The 18,858-nt window shown below is 39.2% G+C and overlaps 1 protein-coding gene across 4 annotated transcripts; it reads left to right on the top strand.

The window, feature by feature from the left end:
* Positions 1-12,017: 12,017 nt before the first annotated feature.
* Positions 12,018-18,605, top strand: LOC108719547 (gastrula zinc finger protein XlCGF57.1-like). Of its 4 annotated transcripts, none has more exons than XM_018268480.2 (3): positions 12,043-12,131; positions 14,085-14,204; positions 16,938-18,605. In XM_018268480.2, the coding sequence occupies exon 3, from the start codon at positions 17,209-17,211 to the stop codon at positions 18,415-18,417; it is 1,209 nt and encodes a 402-aa protein (XP_018123969.1). In that variant the 5' UTR covers positions 12,043-12,131; positions 14,085-14,204; positions 16,938-17,208; the 3' UTR covers positions 18,418-18,605. The 4 variants fall into 4 exon arrangements, with proteins under 4 accessions (XP_018123966.1, XP_018123969.1, XP_018123968.1 ...); XM_018268479.2 differs by having other exon boundaries at positions 12,047-12,131; positions 14,082-14,204; XM_018268477.2 differs by lacking the exon at positions 14,085-14,204 and having other exon boundaries at positions 12,018-12,131.
* The last annotated feature ends 253 nt before the right edge of the window (positions 18,606-18,858 follow it).

Raw genomic sequence — 18,858 nt, forward strand, 5'->3', positions numbered from 1 at the left:
CAACAGTATAAAACACTGATGATGGGTTCAAGGCAATTTCAGCTTTCAGATGAGTCCAAACATGACTGGGTTGTTACTCTGTGTATTAGATGTGAATATCTGGGCAGGGGCAGGTCACACAGTATTGATGTTTAGTATCTATGGAATTCCTGAGAGAATTAATAACCAATGAATATAATATCATCTCTCTCCTATGTCCCTATAAGGAGTTATGGTCATTATATTCTTGGTCCAGTTCCTACTCACAGGAGCTCACACTCACTCAATCTGTGTCCTGCTAGGCCACACCCCTTACATTCCTGAGGGAGGGGGGAGTGTGCAGTTACCTGATGCCCTGAAATCACTAATAAATAGTCAGCTCTTCTGACTAAACTTTGGATTTACTTTGGAGGACCAATTGCGATTGGAAGTTATCCCGTTTGTTTCCCCTTGCCTCCAGGACCAGGAATTCTGTATCTTTGGAGTTAAGTATAGGTTTTCCATGTTTTCCCTTTTATTTTACAACTGTTTGTAATTGTATTATTGAATGTCTGTCTCTTTTTGTAACATCTTTTTGTATATTGCACTCTTATACCTTTTATAATATTAAAGAGAATTTAATAAGATTGTCTTTGGTGCTCTAAACGAACCGAGCCTGAAAGAGTTAACTGTGAGCCTTAACCCTCTGCATACTGAAGTACTTGTTGAGTCAGTAGGAACTAACTGAGTATAGTGAGGGAGTGTTTAATGAATTGGTGTATTGTGAGTTATTACCTGGGAATAGTCACACTAGCGGGCAAATTCACTAAGATTCGAAGTTGCGCCAGTTACGCCGCACTTCGCCAGGCGTAGTTTTGCCAGCGCTCCGCAAATTCACTAAAATCCGAAGTTGCGCTCAGGGGTATCGTAAGGTTGCGAAGTTGCGCTAGCGTTGATTCGCTATGTAAAGCGATGTTACGCTAGCGAAGGCTAATTTGCATACGGCGCCAAATTCAAATTTCAATGGAGGAATACGTATCAGCACTACAAATGCCTAGAAAACCTTCAAATCATCAAATAAAAATGTTATTTTGCCCTACACATGTGCCCACTGTCTAGGTAAGTTGCCATGAGTCAGGAAATGTAGGGGGGAAGGAGGGGAGCCCCAAAAAAAATTTCGATCTTTTTCAGCCTATCACCCATAATATAGAAAACACGCCAGCGTTTTTTGGGACTTAGAAAAAATTTTGACTTTTTTTGAAACAATCCCTATCTACTCTATTGCGCTTCGCCTGGTCTGAGGTGGCGAAGGAAGTCTAGCGTAAAAGGTAGCGTTCAGTACACTGCGCGCGTTAGTGAATTTGCGTAGTTACGTCGCTAGAGAAACTTCGCCAGGCGTAAGGGTGCGAAGTAACACTAGCGAAACTACGCCAGCGTTCGTTAGTGAATTTGCGCAGTAACGAAAATGATAAACGCTAGCGAAGTAACGCTAGCGTTCGGCACTTCGGCACTTAGTGAATTTGCCCCTAGGTTTCTATCGCCTGTGAATGATAGAGGGTGGCAGCGAATGAGTTTTGTGGGTGTTGGTTGGTGTTTGGGGTGCTTTTGTGTTAGTCTAACCTGTGTGCAAGGTGGGTGAGAGACTGAGTGAGTGATCCCTGATAGTCACACCTAGGGGCACATTTACTTTGCTTGAGTGAAGGAATAGAATAAAAAAAACTTTGAATTTCTAATATTTTTTTTGGCTACTTCGACCATCGAATTAGCTACTTCGACTACGACTTCGAATCGAACAATTCAAACTAAAAATCGTTCGAATATTCGACCATTCGATAGTCGAAGTACTGTCTCTTTAAAAAAAACTTTGACCACCTACTTTGCCACCTAAAACCTACCGAGGTGCAATGTTAGCCTATAGGGAAGGTCCCCATAGGCTTTCTAAGTTTTTTTTGGTCGTGGAAAAATCGTTCGATCGATTGATTAAAATCCTTCGAATCGTTCAATTCGAAGGATTTAATCGTTCGATCAAACGATTTTTCGTTCGATCGAACTAATTGCGGTAAATCCTTCGACTTCGATATTCGAAGTCGAAGGATTTACCTTCGGCAGTCGAATATCGAGGGTTAATTGACCCTCGATATTCGACCATATGTAAATCTGCCCCCTGAAGTCACGTGCGGTTGGAAGTACCGTATCCATGACAATCTCCCCTTATTACATCTCTTGGGGGGTCCATCTATAATTTGGAAAGTTATGCACTCCTTGCCCTGATGTTTTTCTATTAAAGGAAAACTATACCCCCAAAATGAATACTTAAGCAACAGATAGTTTATATCAAATTGAATGACATAGTAAAGAATCTTACCAAACTGGAATATATATTTGCATAAATATTTCCCTTTTACATCTCTTGCCTTGAACCACCATTTCGTGACTCTATCTGTGCTGCCTCAGAGATCACCTGACCAGAAATACTGCAGCTCTAACTGTAACAGGAAGAAGTGAGGAAGCAAAAGGCAGAACTGTCTGTTAATTGGCTCATGTGACCTTACATGTGGTTTGTATGTGCACAGTGAATCCTACGATCTCAGGGGGCGGCCCTTATTTTTTAAAATGGCAATTTTCTATTTATGATTACCCAATGGCACATACTACTAAAAAAGTATATTATTATGATAATGGTTCATTTACATGAAGCAGGGTTTTACACATGAGCTGTTTTATTCAGTATCTTTTAATAGAGACCTACATTGTTTGGGGGGTATAGTTTTCCTTTAAATGTTTGCCTATGGTGGACTTCAAATCGAAACGGGCCACTGCAGACAGATGTTCCAAAACACGAGTACTGGCCATCCTAATGGTTTTCCCTACGTACTGAGCACCAAATAGATCCCGCCTTTCGATGTGCAGTTAAAATATTGATTGATATTAAAGGTGACCCCATTACTGGACTTTGTTTTTGAGATATTAATAAATGAACAGGTCTGGCACCTGGTACGTCCACACTTGTAAGTGTCTTTATATATTAACCATGTACTCTCCTCATTCTGCTTTTGGTGGTGTACAAACATATGTTACCAAGTTTTTACCTCTCCTGTAGACAAACGAGGGGGTCTTATCCGAAATGCTGCTGAGAACAAGATCCTGGAGAAGAACCCCCCAATACTTATTGATGGTTCTACGTATTAAATGCACATCTCGGCTATAGGTTGTACAAAACCGAATACTAGGCTGAACCTCCATATTATCATTCTGTGCCATACCCTGTTCAGATCTTACATAGGGGCAGATTTACTAAACTCGAGTGAATAATTCGAATGCAAAAATATTCAAATTTCGAAGTAATTTTTTGGGTACTCGACCATCGAATTGGTCGAAATTCAATCGAATCTAATGATTCAAATGATTCAAAGTAGAAATCATTCGACCATTCGATAATCTAAGTACTGTCTCGACTTCATACTTCGCCAGATTAAAGCTACTGAAGTGCAATGTAGCCTATGGGGACTTTCCTCAGCACTTTTCTAAGTTTTTTTTTGATCGAATAAAAATCGATCACTCACTTAAAATCGTTCGAATCCTTCGATTGAACGATTTTTATTCGATTGAAGCTTTTGCGCTAGAATCCTTCGAATTCGATATTCGAATTCGAAGGATTTTACTTCGAGGGTCGAATTCTAGGGTTTTTTAACCCTCGAAATTCGCCCCTTGATAAATCTGCCCCTTTGTGTTTCAATAAACTCTCACGGTCCGCTCTTAACGATTTTTCAAAGGCAATTTTTATGTCTTGTCTCCTATATCTCCTTTCAACAAAACGGTCCCACAATGCAATTGCTTGTTCCTGAAAGGCTTCCCAGGAGGAGCACACACAGCGTAGCGTGGAAGATCACATCAAGGAAGGGAATTTCAAATGCATTGGTCTCATATGTGAACCCTTCACTGGGGGAGGAGAAGGTAGTTAATCACATTAGCAGACTATGGATAGAGCCTCTATATAACAATCTCCTCTGACACAGACTGAAACTAGGAGAAGGGATGGGGTTTGTTTATACAGAACTCATTATTTCCATTTTTAAAAAACTATCCTTATTAATGGGGGCACAGGGACAAACCACAGGTAAGACAAGTGAAACAATAATCTGTGCTTATAATATAAAAATAGGAAAGTACAGATTTAACTTAAAAGCACAAGTATAATGCTTTTATAGTACAAGTCCTATCTATATATTGTGTTCAGGTTGAACAAAATATTGCCCTTTGATCAGCTTCAGAACTAGTGAAATGGAGCAGGAATTGGTGCCTCTGTAGCAGGATTCCTGGATCTAGAATAGTTAGAGTTGGGATGATGGGACCAAGAAGGAATACGAGGGGACAGTCAGGGGCAGATTAATGCACAGGCTACTGTATTCTATAGCCCAGGGGCCCAGTGTGATCAGGGGACCATCTAACTTTTTATAATTATTTTTTCTATTTTATTGGGCACAACTGCTGGGAGCAGAAGACAGATAAGACACGTGCATGTCCCACGTCATTAATCCACTTACAAGTAGGTGGTGAGTGAGACATTAAGGGGATTGTGGTGAGGGAAGCAGGGGTTAAAATAAGGGCTATATAGTGATCTATAGTGATTAGGGATGCACTGAATCCACTATTTTGGATTCGGCTGAACCCCCGAATCCTTCGTGAAAGATTCGGCCGAATACCGAACCGAATCCGAATCCTAATTTGCATATGCAAATTAGGGGTGAGAAGGGGAAAACATTTTTACTTCCTTGTTTTGTCACAAAAAGGCAGGTGATTTCCCTCCCCGCCCCGAATTTGCATATGCAAATTAGGATTCGGATTCAGCCTGGGAGAAGGATTCGGCCGAATCCGAATTTTGCTGAAAAAGGCCGAATCCTGGCTGAATCCCGAACCGAATCCTGGATTCGGTGCATCCCTAATAGTGATAGACATTTGCTTAATGATGAGGTTAGACTGGTGGACCAATAGTCCCCTCAGTTATTGTGCCAATAGAATCATCAGTCACATTTACTTATTGTACAAGTCAGAAGGGAAGTATCCGGGATGGCAGGTAAATATCCCCCATTTTTAGGTTTTGAGACCTTCTTTCTACCCATTTTGTTTATATATTTGTGAAGTAATTGCTGTGAGATTGGACCCAGTGTGGCAAGTTCTCTGGGGGCTCTAGAAGCTCTAGTCTGACACTGTAACACAGATACGGATATAAAGGAAAGATTGGGCAAGAATGTCCAAGATGCCAATACTCTCCAGCAGATTTCTTTTGTAGCACACCCTTGAGTGTACTTTTGCTGTGTATTAAGGCTGTGTGTGACTAGGTTAACACTGCTATTAGTGTGCCCCCGACCCCCAGTGTACCCGTGCAACTCCCTGCAACTCCCGGTGTGAATAAATGCACTTTTTTAAAATTGAATATAAAAAAATCTGTTTGCTCTTTTGAGAAATGGATTTCAGTAAAGAATTCTGCTGGGGCAGCACTATTAACTGATTCATTTTGAGAAAAAAATGTTCCCATGACAGTATCCCTTTAACTACTTTAGTTTCTACCTTAAAAGGTGATAAGCAACCTAAAACCACAGACGAAATTAAGAAAGAGGTGTTAAGAGAGGACATCAAGAAATATTTGGATCAGTATAAAGAAGGGGTAACCTAATTAGGTGGACAGCAGCATATGATCAGCTTAAGGGCAGAGAAAGAGGAGAAGATTCAGGAAGATTAGTCGCCTCACAAGGAAACTTCGGGCAACTTCGGAAAATAAAGTGCTCTGAGTGCCATCCCGCCGGAGATTTGGATTCTAGCTGGTGGGAGGCAGTTTGGGGAGATTGGTCACCTGAAGAAGAGGCGATTTGTCACCCGGCGACTAATCTCCCCGAATCTCCAAGTGTGTCTCTGCCCTCAGGGTATAATGAGCAATGAGGTGGGGGGCAAGTGTTATGGGGGTCACGGGAATATCAGAAATGGTTTTACATCTACAAAAAGATATTACACAGAGTTAAGAAACAGAGAGACAACAAAAACCGCAAATACAATGGAGTAAAGAAAAGAGCAACTTTTGATTTGTCACAGGTTCAATGCTTCAATTGCCACAAGAAAATTTATACATATTTAAAAAATCTTATTTTTGAAACTTGGATGAACAGGATCGACCTGCAAGCTCGAATTGTATTTGAATTGAGTTTGATTCAAATTTAAAAAATTCAAACATCAGGAAGGCTGCAAACAACTTCAAATTGATCCCGGGACATCTCCCAAAAGGTAAAACGGCAATTTGGCAGGTTTAAAGTGGCGAATAGTCGAATTCAAGTTCTTAAAGTGCCAGTGTATGATAAATATCAAAAATCGAATTCGAATTTTTCAAATAGAATTTTAACAAATCCCTATAGAATTTGACAGTTTTTGCCATAACAAACCAAAAATTCGATCAACGCTTTGGGTTACTGAGGGAAAGCCACAGAGGCAGTACTAGCTCCTGAAAAAGTGTTTATTCACACAACATGTTTCGGGCTCTGGGCCCTTTATCAAGTTAAATTTGAATTTAAAAATTCAAAATTCCAATTCGAAAATTTAAATTTTCACTTTGATCCTTGATAAATCTGCTCCTAAATGTAAGGTTTCTGACAAACAGGAGCTGCAACAAATGTCAATATGACCCGAGCTTTGGAAAGTACCATCAATTTTATCTTTGTTTGAGCAAATAAAACCGTTTGAACAAGCCCTTGCTCAAGGATTCGCTCTTGCTGTGCATAACTAGGTGAACAGTTATTTTGTCCTTAATTTTGCTGACGCTAAATACTTCCTAAACCACCTCAAATGTAACCATTAACCAAATTATGTAATCATTTTACCATAAATAAAGAATCTGTTCATCTCTAAGGTTTAGTTCACACCAGGAGATTCGGGGAGATTTTGTCGCCTGGTGACTAATCGCCTCGTCTTCTGGGTGACAATCTCCCCGAACTGCCTTAGCGCATCTTCCCATAGGCTGTAATGAAAAGTCACCTGCGCTAAAGCACACGCAGCGCTGCGTTATCCGTAGTCGCCCGAAGTTGCCTCACGGAGGAAAATCTCCCAGGGTCGCCTGGTGTGGACTGATCCTAAGACAGGAGAGAACAAAGAGACTCCAGGTCTGCGTCTGTTCTTTTGTATATAATTGTCTTCCCACAGCTGACGATCCCTTGTACGCGAAGGTTTGGCCTTGTCACTTGTATGGTGGCTGTCCATGTGTCAGACATATTCTCATGTATTAAATTAGGAATATCCAGCCTGTTGCTTTACAGGGATCTGTTAACCGTACAATCCAAAGACTTTATAGAGGAAAAACATTTTTTTCATACTTATTTTGCTTTACAGAGAAAGAGATTATTAAAAAAAATTTCCAATCACATTATCCAACACTAAAAAGTGTTGCTTCAAAGTGCACTTCTCCAAAGCCCTTGCTGTTTACTCTTCCAGCTTCTCTTCTAGGATGAGCGGGAGCTGGTGGTACACACCATTTTTTTTTGTACCAATAAAATAGCGAAATTGATGCAGATTGCCCATAACAGCACCACTATGAATTAATGTCCAATAATAAGGGCAATAAAGGTAAAAGGAGAAAAATATACTCACAGTTCACCCCAGCCCATGGTGCACAGACATGTAACAGGAACCAAAAAAGTTGGGAGTCTTTCTCCAAATGTAATGACCTAAAAGTATAATTAAAAGTTCAAACCATTTATTAGGACCTACAGGTGCCGTCCAATTCCCATTTAGTGTATAAGAAGATGGCAGATTAGCAGACCTGATGGGAAACTACATTTTATATTTCCTGTGAAATCAGTTGCATGTAGATAGCCAATCACAGCTCTATATTCTGGGAAGAGAGGTTAAGTCACTACCTCTACTCAACTGTAACTCAGACCAGAGATGATCTATGGGGGGTTCCAAATAAGTTAATAAACCTTCTTATCTCAAATGTACCAAATGCCAGTATATCATTAATAATTCTGCCATTGTTTTACATACTTGTATTCCCTTTATAATTATATATGTGTTTGTCTTGTTTCCTATATATGTCTCTGTTTTTCTTTTATTAGGTTGTTGCTTGATGATAAGAGACCTCAATATAAACTGGCTGAGTGTGTGAAGGCCACAAGGGGACAACAGAGTGAGGAAGAAGGTGTGAGGCTGGCACAGGCCAAACCCAGGCTGAGTAGGAGTGTGAGACAACTGCATGGAATGAGGATCACTGACTGAGCTCACAAGTCTTTGTTTTGTCACATGTGGATGTGGAAAAGGCTGGACATCTTCTTGTCATCTTCTGTACTTGTACTGGAAAGAAGACAGAAGAGAGGAGAATGGAGACACAAAGAAAACCTATTGCCAGTGAGGAGTATGGGCAGGACTTTAGTATGGAGCCCTATCCGGAGTGTGCAGGATGCTGGAAAAGCCCTCACCAGAATACTAACATGGGAGTAAGAAATGTCCCTTGTACAGACTGTGGGGAAACACTGTCTTCTGGAAATAAACTTCTAACTCACTTTGGAATACACGCAGGGGGGAAACCATTCACTTGTTCAGAATGTGGCAAAGGCTTTACTCAAAAAAGTACCCTTGTATCTCATATGAAACTACACACAGGGAGGGCACCATACACTTGTACAGAATGTGGCAAAGGCTTTACTCAAAAGGGCAACTTTGAATCTCATATGGCCAAACACACAGGGGAGAAACCATTCACTTGTACAGAATGTGGCAAAGGCTTTACTAATAAGAGTAGCCTTAAATCTCACATGATAATCCATACTGGGGAGAAACCATTCACTTGTTCAGAATGTGGTAACAGCTTTACTCAAAAGAGTAGCCTTGTATCTCATATGAAAATACACACAGGGGAGAAACCTTTCACTTGTACAGAATGTGGGAAACACTTTGCATACAAGAGTAACCTTGTATGTCATGTGAAAATACACACAGGGAAAAAACTATTCAACTGTACAGATTGTGTGGTAAAGGCTTTACTAAAGGAAGTCACTTTGTATCTCATATGAAAATACACACAGGGGAGAAACCATTTACTTGTACAGAATGTGGCAAAGGTTATACTGAAAAGAGTCGCCTTGTATCTCATATGAATATACACACAGGGGAGAAACTTTTCACTTGTACAGAATGTGGCAAACACTTTGCATACAAGAGTAACTTGGTATCTCCTATCAAAATACACACAGGGGAGAAACCATTCAACTGTAGAGTATGTAGCAAATGCCTTACTAAAGGAAGTAGCCTTGAATCTCATATGATGATACACACAGGGGAGAAACCTTTCACTTGTACAGAATGTGGCAAAGGCTTTAGAAAAAAGAGTCGCCTTGTATCCCATATGAAAATGCACACAAGGGAGAAACCATTCAACTGTACAGAATGTGGCAAAGGCTTTACTGAAGGAAGTCACCTTGTATCTCATATGAAAATACACACAGGGGAGAATAGGTCACCAGAAAATACATACGGGTGAGAAATCAATCACTTGTACAGAGTGTGGCAAAGTTTTTTCTCAAAATATTAACGTTGCGTCTCATATGAAAAACACACAGGGGAGAAACCATTCTCTTGTACAGAATGTTGATAAAACTTTACACCAAATCACCTAAAAAGCCACACTAGGGAGAAATGATTTATTTGTGTTGTATTTGGTTAAAGATTTCCCGATACGAGTGGTCTTTATACTCACTTTAGAAGCCACACGGGAATAATTATCAATTTGTGTAGAATGTGGCAGAAGCTTTTATAATAAGATCCGACCCCAAATCACCTGGATACACACTACAATTTTACTAAAAATGAACGTGTTGTACATCAGAAGATTCACACTGGTACAGAATGTGGCAAAAAACGTTGTTAAAAGGAGTCACCTTATCTGCCATCAACATATTATGTTATATTTATGCGACTCCCTAATTAAATCTCTAGCTGCCTTGATTTTAAGAAGCTTTTCTTTCACAAAAAAGCACTTTGCACCAAAACTGTCATACTGGAGACCATATACACGCTCAGAATGGGGAACAATGTCCTTCTAAAAATATTTAGTTACATAGTTAAGTTGGGTTAAAAAAAGACCAAAGTCCATGAAGTTCAACCCCACCAAATGAAAACCCAGCATTCATACACACACTGACCCCTCCATACACTCACATATATATATATATATACTCAGCTTGTACAAGAAATCATCGCAAGCGCCTTTTTTCCAGAGAAAACAACCCCAACCTTGTCAGTCTCCCCTCATAATTTAACTCTTCCCTCCCTCTAACCAGTTTAGTTGCACTTAGTCTCTGCACTCTCTCCAGCTCATTTATATCCCTCTTAAGGACTGGAGTCCAAAACTGCCCCCATACTCCAGATGAGGCCTCACCAGGGACCTATAAATAGACACAATTATGTTTCATCCCTTGAGTTAATGCCCTTTTTTATACAAGAACTTTATTTGCTTTAGTAGCCACAGAATGACACTGCCCAGAATTAGACAACGTGTTATCTACAAAGACCACAAGATCCTTCTCATTTAAGGAAACTCCCAACACACTGCCATTTAGTGTATAACTTGCATTTATATTATTTTTGCCAAAGTGCATAACCTGCATTTATCAACATTGAACCTCATTTTCCAGTTTGCTGCCCAGTTTTCCAGTTTAGACAAATCACTGTGCAAAGTGTCAGCATCCTGCATGGAACCTATAGTTCTGCACAATTTAGTCTCATCTGCACAAATAGAAACAGTACTTTCAATGGCCACCTCCAGGTCATTAATAAACAAGTTGAAAAGCAAGGGACCTAGTACAGAGCCCTGCGGTACTCCACTAACAACACTGGTCCAATTAGAAAATGTTCCATTTACCACAACTCTTTGTAGTCTATCTTTTAGCCAGTTCTCTATCCAGGTACAAATACTATGTTCCAGGCCAACATTCCTTCATTTAACCAGTAACCTTCTGTGTGACACTGTATCAAATGCTTTAGCAAAGTCTAAGTAAATCACATCCACTGCCATCCCAGAATCAAGGTCCCTGCTCACCTTCTCCTAAAAAGAAATTAAGTTAGTCTGACAAGATCTATTACACATAAAACCATGCTGGCACAAACTCATAGTATTATGATTTGCTATAAAGTCCAGTATCTTATCCTTTAATAACCCTTCAAAAAGTTGTAATATTTTAATTACATCTAATTTGCAACATGACTAGAACCATTAAAGGACCAGTAACATCAAAAATTTTAATTGTTTTAAAGTAATAAAAATATAATGCAGTGTTGCCCTGCACTAGTAAAACTGCTGTGTTTACTTCAGAAACACTACTATTGTTTATATAAATAAGCTGCTGTGTAGCAATGGGGGCAGCCATTCAAATGAGAAAAGGCTCAGGTTACACAACAGATAGCAGATAAGCTCTGTGGAACATAATGTTATCTGTTATCCATTAGTTAACCTGTGCCATATAGCCTTTTTTCAATTTTCCCCATTGCTACACGGCAGCTTGTTTATATGAACTATAGTAGTGTTTCTGAAGCAAACTCATCAGTTTTACCAGTGCAGGGCAACATTACATTATATTTTTATTACTTTAAAACACTTTACTTTTTTGATGTAAAGACACAAAAACCTTGAATAACGGGTGGGCACCACTCCGGAACACCAAAGTCACTCAGTTAGTTGAATCCTGGAGTCCAAATTTTGAATAATACAAAAAGTCTTTATTTTACATTATACAATAGAAGTCTTTACTAATTTGGAAGACAAAGGTTCTGAGACAACTGTAGTGTCACACCTAAACCCCAATTAACATTAACAAAGGGTCTGGCTCCCTGGAACCAACATTGACTGGATCCCTATAAATATGTATAATCAGTTAATCATGAATTTCTGAAAAGAGACATAGAAACATGTAGACTCCTAATTGTTAGATGAATAACTTCTTGTAACTAAGTGAGAAGTGATAGTATCAATCAAATGCACCAATCAGGAGAGACTTCCAGAAGCCAACCTTCCCTGTATATAAGTGTGACTACAGTAGGGCAAAGCAGACTCACACAGAGCCCAGGAGAGGACTGATCACATGACTAAATCAGAGGGAACCCCAATATTACAGACCAGACAACAGAACCCAAGTAAAGAGGTATTCATAGGCTGTGTAATTCCCCTAGTCTTTATAGTATATATTTAATGTATATTTGATTTATATGCGTTTGCATATTATCATTTGGTTGCATAAGATCTTTCATTTATTTTATAATTGACGTTTATGTAAATATTTTATAACATAATTTTTTTTACATTTATTGTTTGGTGATCTCTTTGCCACTCTTTACCGTAGAAACTTCCTTATGTCCATAATCTTAACTAACGCATTAGTCATGATTTTCAGATCCAGAAGGGCCGGCACAAGGGCCGCTAGAAATAAAGTGAGAAATATCTGTTTATTGTAAATTCATTAAAAAAAGGCACAGTATCTACATTGGCCCTGGGGGGCATGAAACGCGTACGGCCAATGGAGATGCTGTTCCTGTTTTTTAATGAATCTACAATAAATATTATATATTTTTAACTTTATTTATGGCGGCCCTTGTGAAATCTTTCTGAGTGCCCGACACCCCTCTTTTCGTATGTTGCTGTCACAACTGACTGTCTATGTTTTGGCATGGGGGCCTCCATATCTGCACATTAGGCATTCATACTATACTGCACTTAGGGTTGACACCTTTTCTGGAAAAAAATACCTGCCTTCCCATATATTTATCTTTATTCCCTATTAATAACATTGGGATCACTGACCTTCCTATATATTTATCTTTATTCCCTATTAATAACATTGGGATCACTGACCTTCCCATATATTTATCTTTATTCCCTATTAATAACATTGGGATCACTGACCTTCCTATATATTTATCTTTATTCCCTATTAATAACATTGGGATCACTGACCTTCCTATATATTTATCTTTATTCCCTATTAATAACATCGGGATCACTGACCTTCCTATATATTTATCTTTATTCCCTATTAATAACATTGGGATCACTGACCTTCCCATATATTTATCTTTATTCCCTATTAATAACATTGGGATCACTGACCTTCCTATATATTTATCTTTATTCCCTATTAATAACATTGGGATCATATCACTGACCTTCCTATATATTTATCTTTATTCCCTATTAATAACATTGGGGATCACTGGCTTCCCATATATTTATCTTTATTCCCTATTAATAACATTGGGATCACTGACCTTCCTATATATTTATCTTTATTCCCTATTAATAACATTGGGATCACTGGCCTTCCTATATATTTATCTTTATTCCCTATTAATAATATTGGGATCACTGACCTTCCTATATATTTATCTTTATTCCCTATTAATAACATTGGGATCACTGACCTTCCTATATATTTATCTTTATTCCCTATTAATAACATGGATCACTGACCTTCCTATATATTTATCTTTATTCCCTATTAATAACATTGGGATCACTGACCTTCCTATATATTTATCTTTATTCCCTATTAATAACATTGGGATCACTGACCTTCCTATATATTTATCTTTATTCCCTATTAATAACATTGGGATCACTGACCTTCCTATATATTTATCTTTATTCCCTATTAATAACAACATTGGGATCACTGAACTTCCTATATATTTATCTTTATTCCCTATTAATAACATTGGGATCACTGACCTTCCTATATATTTATCTATATTCCCTATTAATAACATTGGGATCACTGGCCTTCCTATATATTTATCTTTATTCCCTATTAATAACATTGGGATCACTGACCTTCCTATATATTTATCTTTATTCCCTATTAATAACATTGGGATCACTGACCTTCCTATATATTTATCTTTATTCCCTATTAATAACATTGGGATCACTGACCTTCCTATATATTTATCTGTTTTCCCTATTAATAACATTGGGATCACTGACCTTCCTATATATTTATCTTTATTCCCTATTAATAACATTCTCAGTTAAATCTCCAAAGTGGGACTGGGTAATCTCATTATGTCCCCCTCCTCTATGTGCTCACGTGTGACGTCAGTAGGAGAGAGAGGTCACATGATGTCCAGAGAAGACTCAGCTTTCCGTTCAATCTTCCATTCTTCTCTCCTGTTTGTACCACCGAGCAAACTCCTCATACAACAATCAATGACCCCGTATTTATGTAAGTTGCTTTTAGTCTGCTTTGCCGTTAATTGGGGGAGGGGAGGGGCTCTCTCCTCACTGCCTTCTGGTTACTGGATAAGGAAAATCAGTCCCCTCTGTTATCCCATCCCCCACACAGTTCTTCTAGATTACACAGGAGAGCTGGTATCTTATGAATCAAACCAATCTCCATCTAGGGCAGTGATCCCCAACCAGTAGCTCGTGAGCAACATGTTACTCTCCAACCCCTTGGACGTTGCTCCCAGTGGCCTCAAAGCAGGAGCTTATTTTTGAATTCCAGACTTGGAGGCAAGTTTTGGTTGTATAAAAGCCAAGGGGCACATTTACTTAGCTCGATTGAAGGAATAGAATAAAAAAAACTTCGAATTTTGAATGTTTTTTTTTGGCTACTTCAACCATCGAATTGGCTACTTCGATTACGACTTTGACTTCGAAACGAACGATTCGAACTAAAAATCAGTCGACTATTCGACCATTCAATAGTCGAAGTACTGTCTGTTTAAAAAAACTTGGACCTCCTACTTCGCCACCTAAAACCTACCGAACCTCAATGTTAGCCTATGGGGAAGGTCCCCATAGGATTTCTATCAAATTTCTGATCGAAGGATTTTCGATGGATTAAAATCCTTCGAATTGTTCGATTTGAAGGATTTAATCGTTCGATCGAATGATTATTCCTTTGATCGTTCGACCCTAAGTAAATGTGCCCCCAAGTGTACTGCCAAACAAAGCCTCAATGTAGGTTGACAATCCACCTAGGGGCTACTTAATGGCCAATCACAGCCCTTATTTGGCACCCCAAGAACATTTTTCATGCTTGTGATGCTCCCCAACTCCTTTTACTTTTGAATATTGCTCACAGGATGAAAAGGTTGGGGAATCCTGATCTAGTGTATAGGCAACACACGTTATATTTAGAGCTCAGGGACCATATATATGAAATACAGAATATGAATGTGACTAAACAAGACTGATAAATAATAATCAGCCCTGTAGCATCATCTTAGGTGTCATGCAAACCCAATATTCTGCTTGATGATTTGCAATTGCCCCAAGCTTGGCTTGACCAGAAACTTTTTTTTTTTTTTAAAGTTTTTATTTTGTTTTCAACAAACAAAACAAAGACATTCACAGTCGATTTACAGTTTAGCATATTCCTAACAATTTTATAACAGGTCAACCACAATATCCATACAATGTAGCAGCACCTTTGCCCGACTATTGGGGCTGTATTGGGCATGGTAAGTCAGCGAGTGCTACTGTTGGATTGGCATCTATCCATGGGGTCCAAATATTGTCAAATTTTGAGGGAGTGACCCGGGCTACATATGTCAGTTTTATGAGTGATCGTGTTTTGTTCACCAGTGCTATGGCCAGAAACATTTAAGCACAAAACATAACCAATCTTTGTAGGATAACTTGCCAAAGTAGACCATTGGTCCCAGGTGCTCCTGCCCCAGACCCTCAGCTCAAGGACATGGATAATCTGTATGCAAATAAACAAATGTTGGTGCAAGGCACTCTGTTAGGCCACATATAGATCAGACCAAAAGTAGGTAGATAAAAAATTGAAAACCTTTATTTATACCTTTATTATAACATCTGATCTGTCGCCTAGCGCATTTCGTGTCACTGGGTCACCTAAGCTTGACTTCTCGGCTGTTGAGAACATGTAAATGTCAATCTCTTAAAGAAACCACCAATCTTCTAGATCAAATTCCTCCAGAGAAGATTTATTACACACATGGACCAGTGATAAATAAAAAATCTATATGCTGATCCTGATCCTGACATTTTAAGAAACCACCACAACATGGTATATCCTGATTGGTACATGTGTATTAACCTAAACTACTGAATATGTATTCCTTGAAATGTGCCTAGGTCAGAGGTTAAACATAAACATTAAACATAGCACCATTAATCACATGAAGGTGATGACTCAACATTAGGGCCCTCAGCACCGAGCATTCACTGGGTTACGTAAGTTAAACAGACAGCTCTATCGGCAGATTCGTAGTAATGCGAGCGGTGGGCGTGTGGACAGAGAGCTTTTACCGGCGCTCTACTGATTTGGTGGGGGCCAACAACTGGTTTTTTGAACTAATGGCTGGTTGGCCGGGCTGGTACATATTTTTTATTTTTTTGGTGCAATGCCAAATAACCTAGAAAGAGGGCCTAGAGGCCCACCAAGGCTGGGGCCCACCAGGTTTTTCCTGGCAGGCCAGTCCGACCCTGCATGCTCAGTGTGGTCTGGGCTGCTGTTGGGAAGTTAAGCTTAGGGATCATCATAAATTATCAAAACAGCATAAGTCAAATAATATCTGCCAGAAGCCGATACAGCAAGACTGATTAATAATCAGAATATACAGACTGCACTGGGCCTGTGGATATGAATCTCTTCACATTCGCCGGCTGCTCTACAGGGAAACAAACAAAGCCACTCCCTCTGCCATTTGAAAGTTTGATCGTTTCCCTGCAGAGCAGTTAGGGACCATCTGAAGTTTCCTATCCTCAGCCGTCAGAGCAAGTTAGACGAAAGGGGGATTTCATTGCCTACAGTCAGGTTTCTTATAAAAACGTTACACATTTTTTAATTAAAGTATATTGGAGATAGATTTATTTTTCATTAAAGAAAGTAAAAATGGGATTTCATTTTTTTTGCCTTTACGTCCTCTTTAAATAACTCTGTAGTGTTTAATGTTTCTTCTTCTGTTCTCTTTTTCATAAGGTTGTTGCTTTGGGATAACAGTCATCAAAATCTACTGATTAAGTCAATGAAGGCCTCAAGGGAACATTAAAGTACAACACAGGAGAATGTGTAAATGTGGCTCAGTATAAAGCCAGGCTGAGTGTGAGCCAAGTGCATGGAATGAGAATCACTGACTGAGTTCCCAAGCTTTATGGTCTGTTGGATGTGGGAAAGCCTTCTGTGACTGGTCATCTTCTCACCCACCTCTGTACTTGTACTGGAAACAATAGACGTTGCCTTCAAAGACAAGATGGAAACACAGGAGAAACATTTGGCCAGCAATCCTCTTAGAACCAATGAATATGGGAAAACATGTGAGAGCAGCCTTCAAACCCTCTTTGGAATATACACAGGGGAGAAACCATTCACTTGTACAGAATGTGGCAAAGGCTTTACTCAGAAGCGTAACCTTGCATCTCATATGACGATACACACAGGGGAGAAACCATTTTCTTGTACAGAATGTGGGAAAGGCTTTACTCAGAAGAGTAATCTTGTATCTCATATGAAAATACACACAGGGGAGAGACCATTTTCTTGTACAGTATGTGGGAAAGAATTTGCACACAAACACAGACTTTTAGGTCACCTGAAAATACACACAGGAGAGAAACCATTTCCTTGTACAGAATGTGGGAAGCACTTTGCACACAAGTATCACCTTGTATCTCATATGAAAATACACACCAGAGAGAAAGCATTCACTTGTACAGAATGTGGGGAGCATTTTGCAAACAAGGTTGACCTCTTAGGTCACCTGAAAATGCACAAAGGGGAGAAACCATTCACTTGTACAGAATGTGGCAACAGCTTTACTCAAGTGAGTAGCCTTGTATCTCACATGAAAATACACACAGGAGTGAGAGCTTTCACTTGTACAGAATGTGACAAATGCTTTACTCACAAGTATCACCTTGTATCTCATATGAAAATACACACAGGGGAGAAACCGTTCACTTGTACAGAATGTGGTAAAGACTTTACTCAAAAGAATAATCTGGTAACTCATATGAAAATACACACAGGGGAGAAACCATTCTCTTGTACAGAATGTGGGAATCACTTTGCACACAAGATTAGCCTCGTTAATCACCTCAAATTACACACAGGGGAGAAACCATTCATTTGCACAGAATGTGGCAAAAGCTTTTCGAGAAAGAGTAACCTTGAATCTCATTTGAAAATACACACAGGAGAGAGGCCATTCATTTGTACAAAATGTGGCAAAGGCTTTACTAAAACAAGTTGCCTTGTATCTCATATGATAATACACACAGGAGAGAAACCATTCATCTGTACAGAATGTGGAAGAGGCTTTTCTCAGATGGGTAGCCTTGTATCTCATATGAAAATACACACTGGGGAGAAACCATTTACTTGTACAGAATGTGGAAGAAGCTTTTCTAGAAAGAGTCACCTTGAATCTCATATGAAAACACACAAGTGGGTGAACCTTTAACTTCTACACATGTGACAAAGACTTTATTTAAATGATAAACCTCGTATCTTATAGGACATATACACAGGAGAGAAACCATTCACTTGGAAAGAATGTAGCAAAAGATGTATGTACTCGTATCTTGTATGAAATACACTCAGGGAGAAACCTTTAAAATATCTACATGATGATTAAACTTTTTGTTTGTACAGAATGTGAGAAATGTTTCTTTGTCCAGAATGTACTTTGCGCCCACCAAAACATTCACACTGGAGAGGCAGTAGCGACAATTAGGGATGGACGAATTTTTTCGCCTTGTTTCGCTGAAAAAATGACGCCCATAGACTTGTATGGCAGCGTGCGTCAAAAAAAAAAGTCGCGCGTCAAAACAATTTCGCCTCGCAACATAAAATTTTTTGACGCCCATAGACTTTAATGGGCGTCTGCGACATTTCGCAGGCG

Source organism: Xenopus laevis, chromosome 6L, assembly GCF_017654675.1.
Source record: "Xenopus laevis strain J_2021 chromosome 6L, Xenopus_laevis_v10.1, whole genome shotgun sequence".
Taxonomy (NCBI): domain Eukaryota; kingdom Metazoa; phylum Chordata; class Amphibia; order Anura; family Pipidae; genus Xenopus; species Xenopus laevis.

Bases quoted from the DNA above. Each gene is read 5' to 3' on its own strand.
- LOC108719547 (XM_018268477.2), top strand. From the start codon at position 17,209: ATGGAAACACAGGAGAAACATTTGGCCAGCAATCCTCTTAGAACCAAT.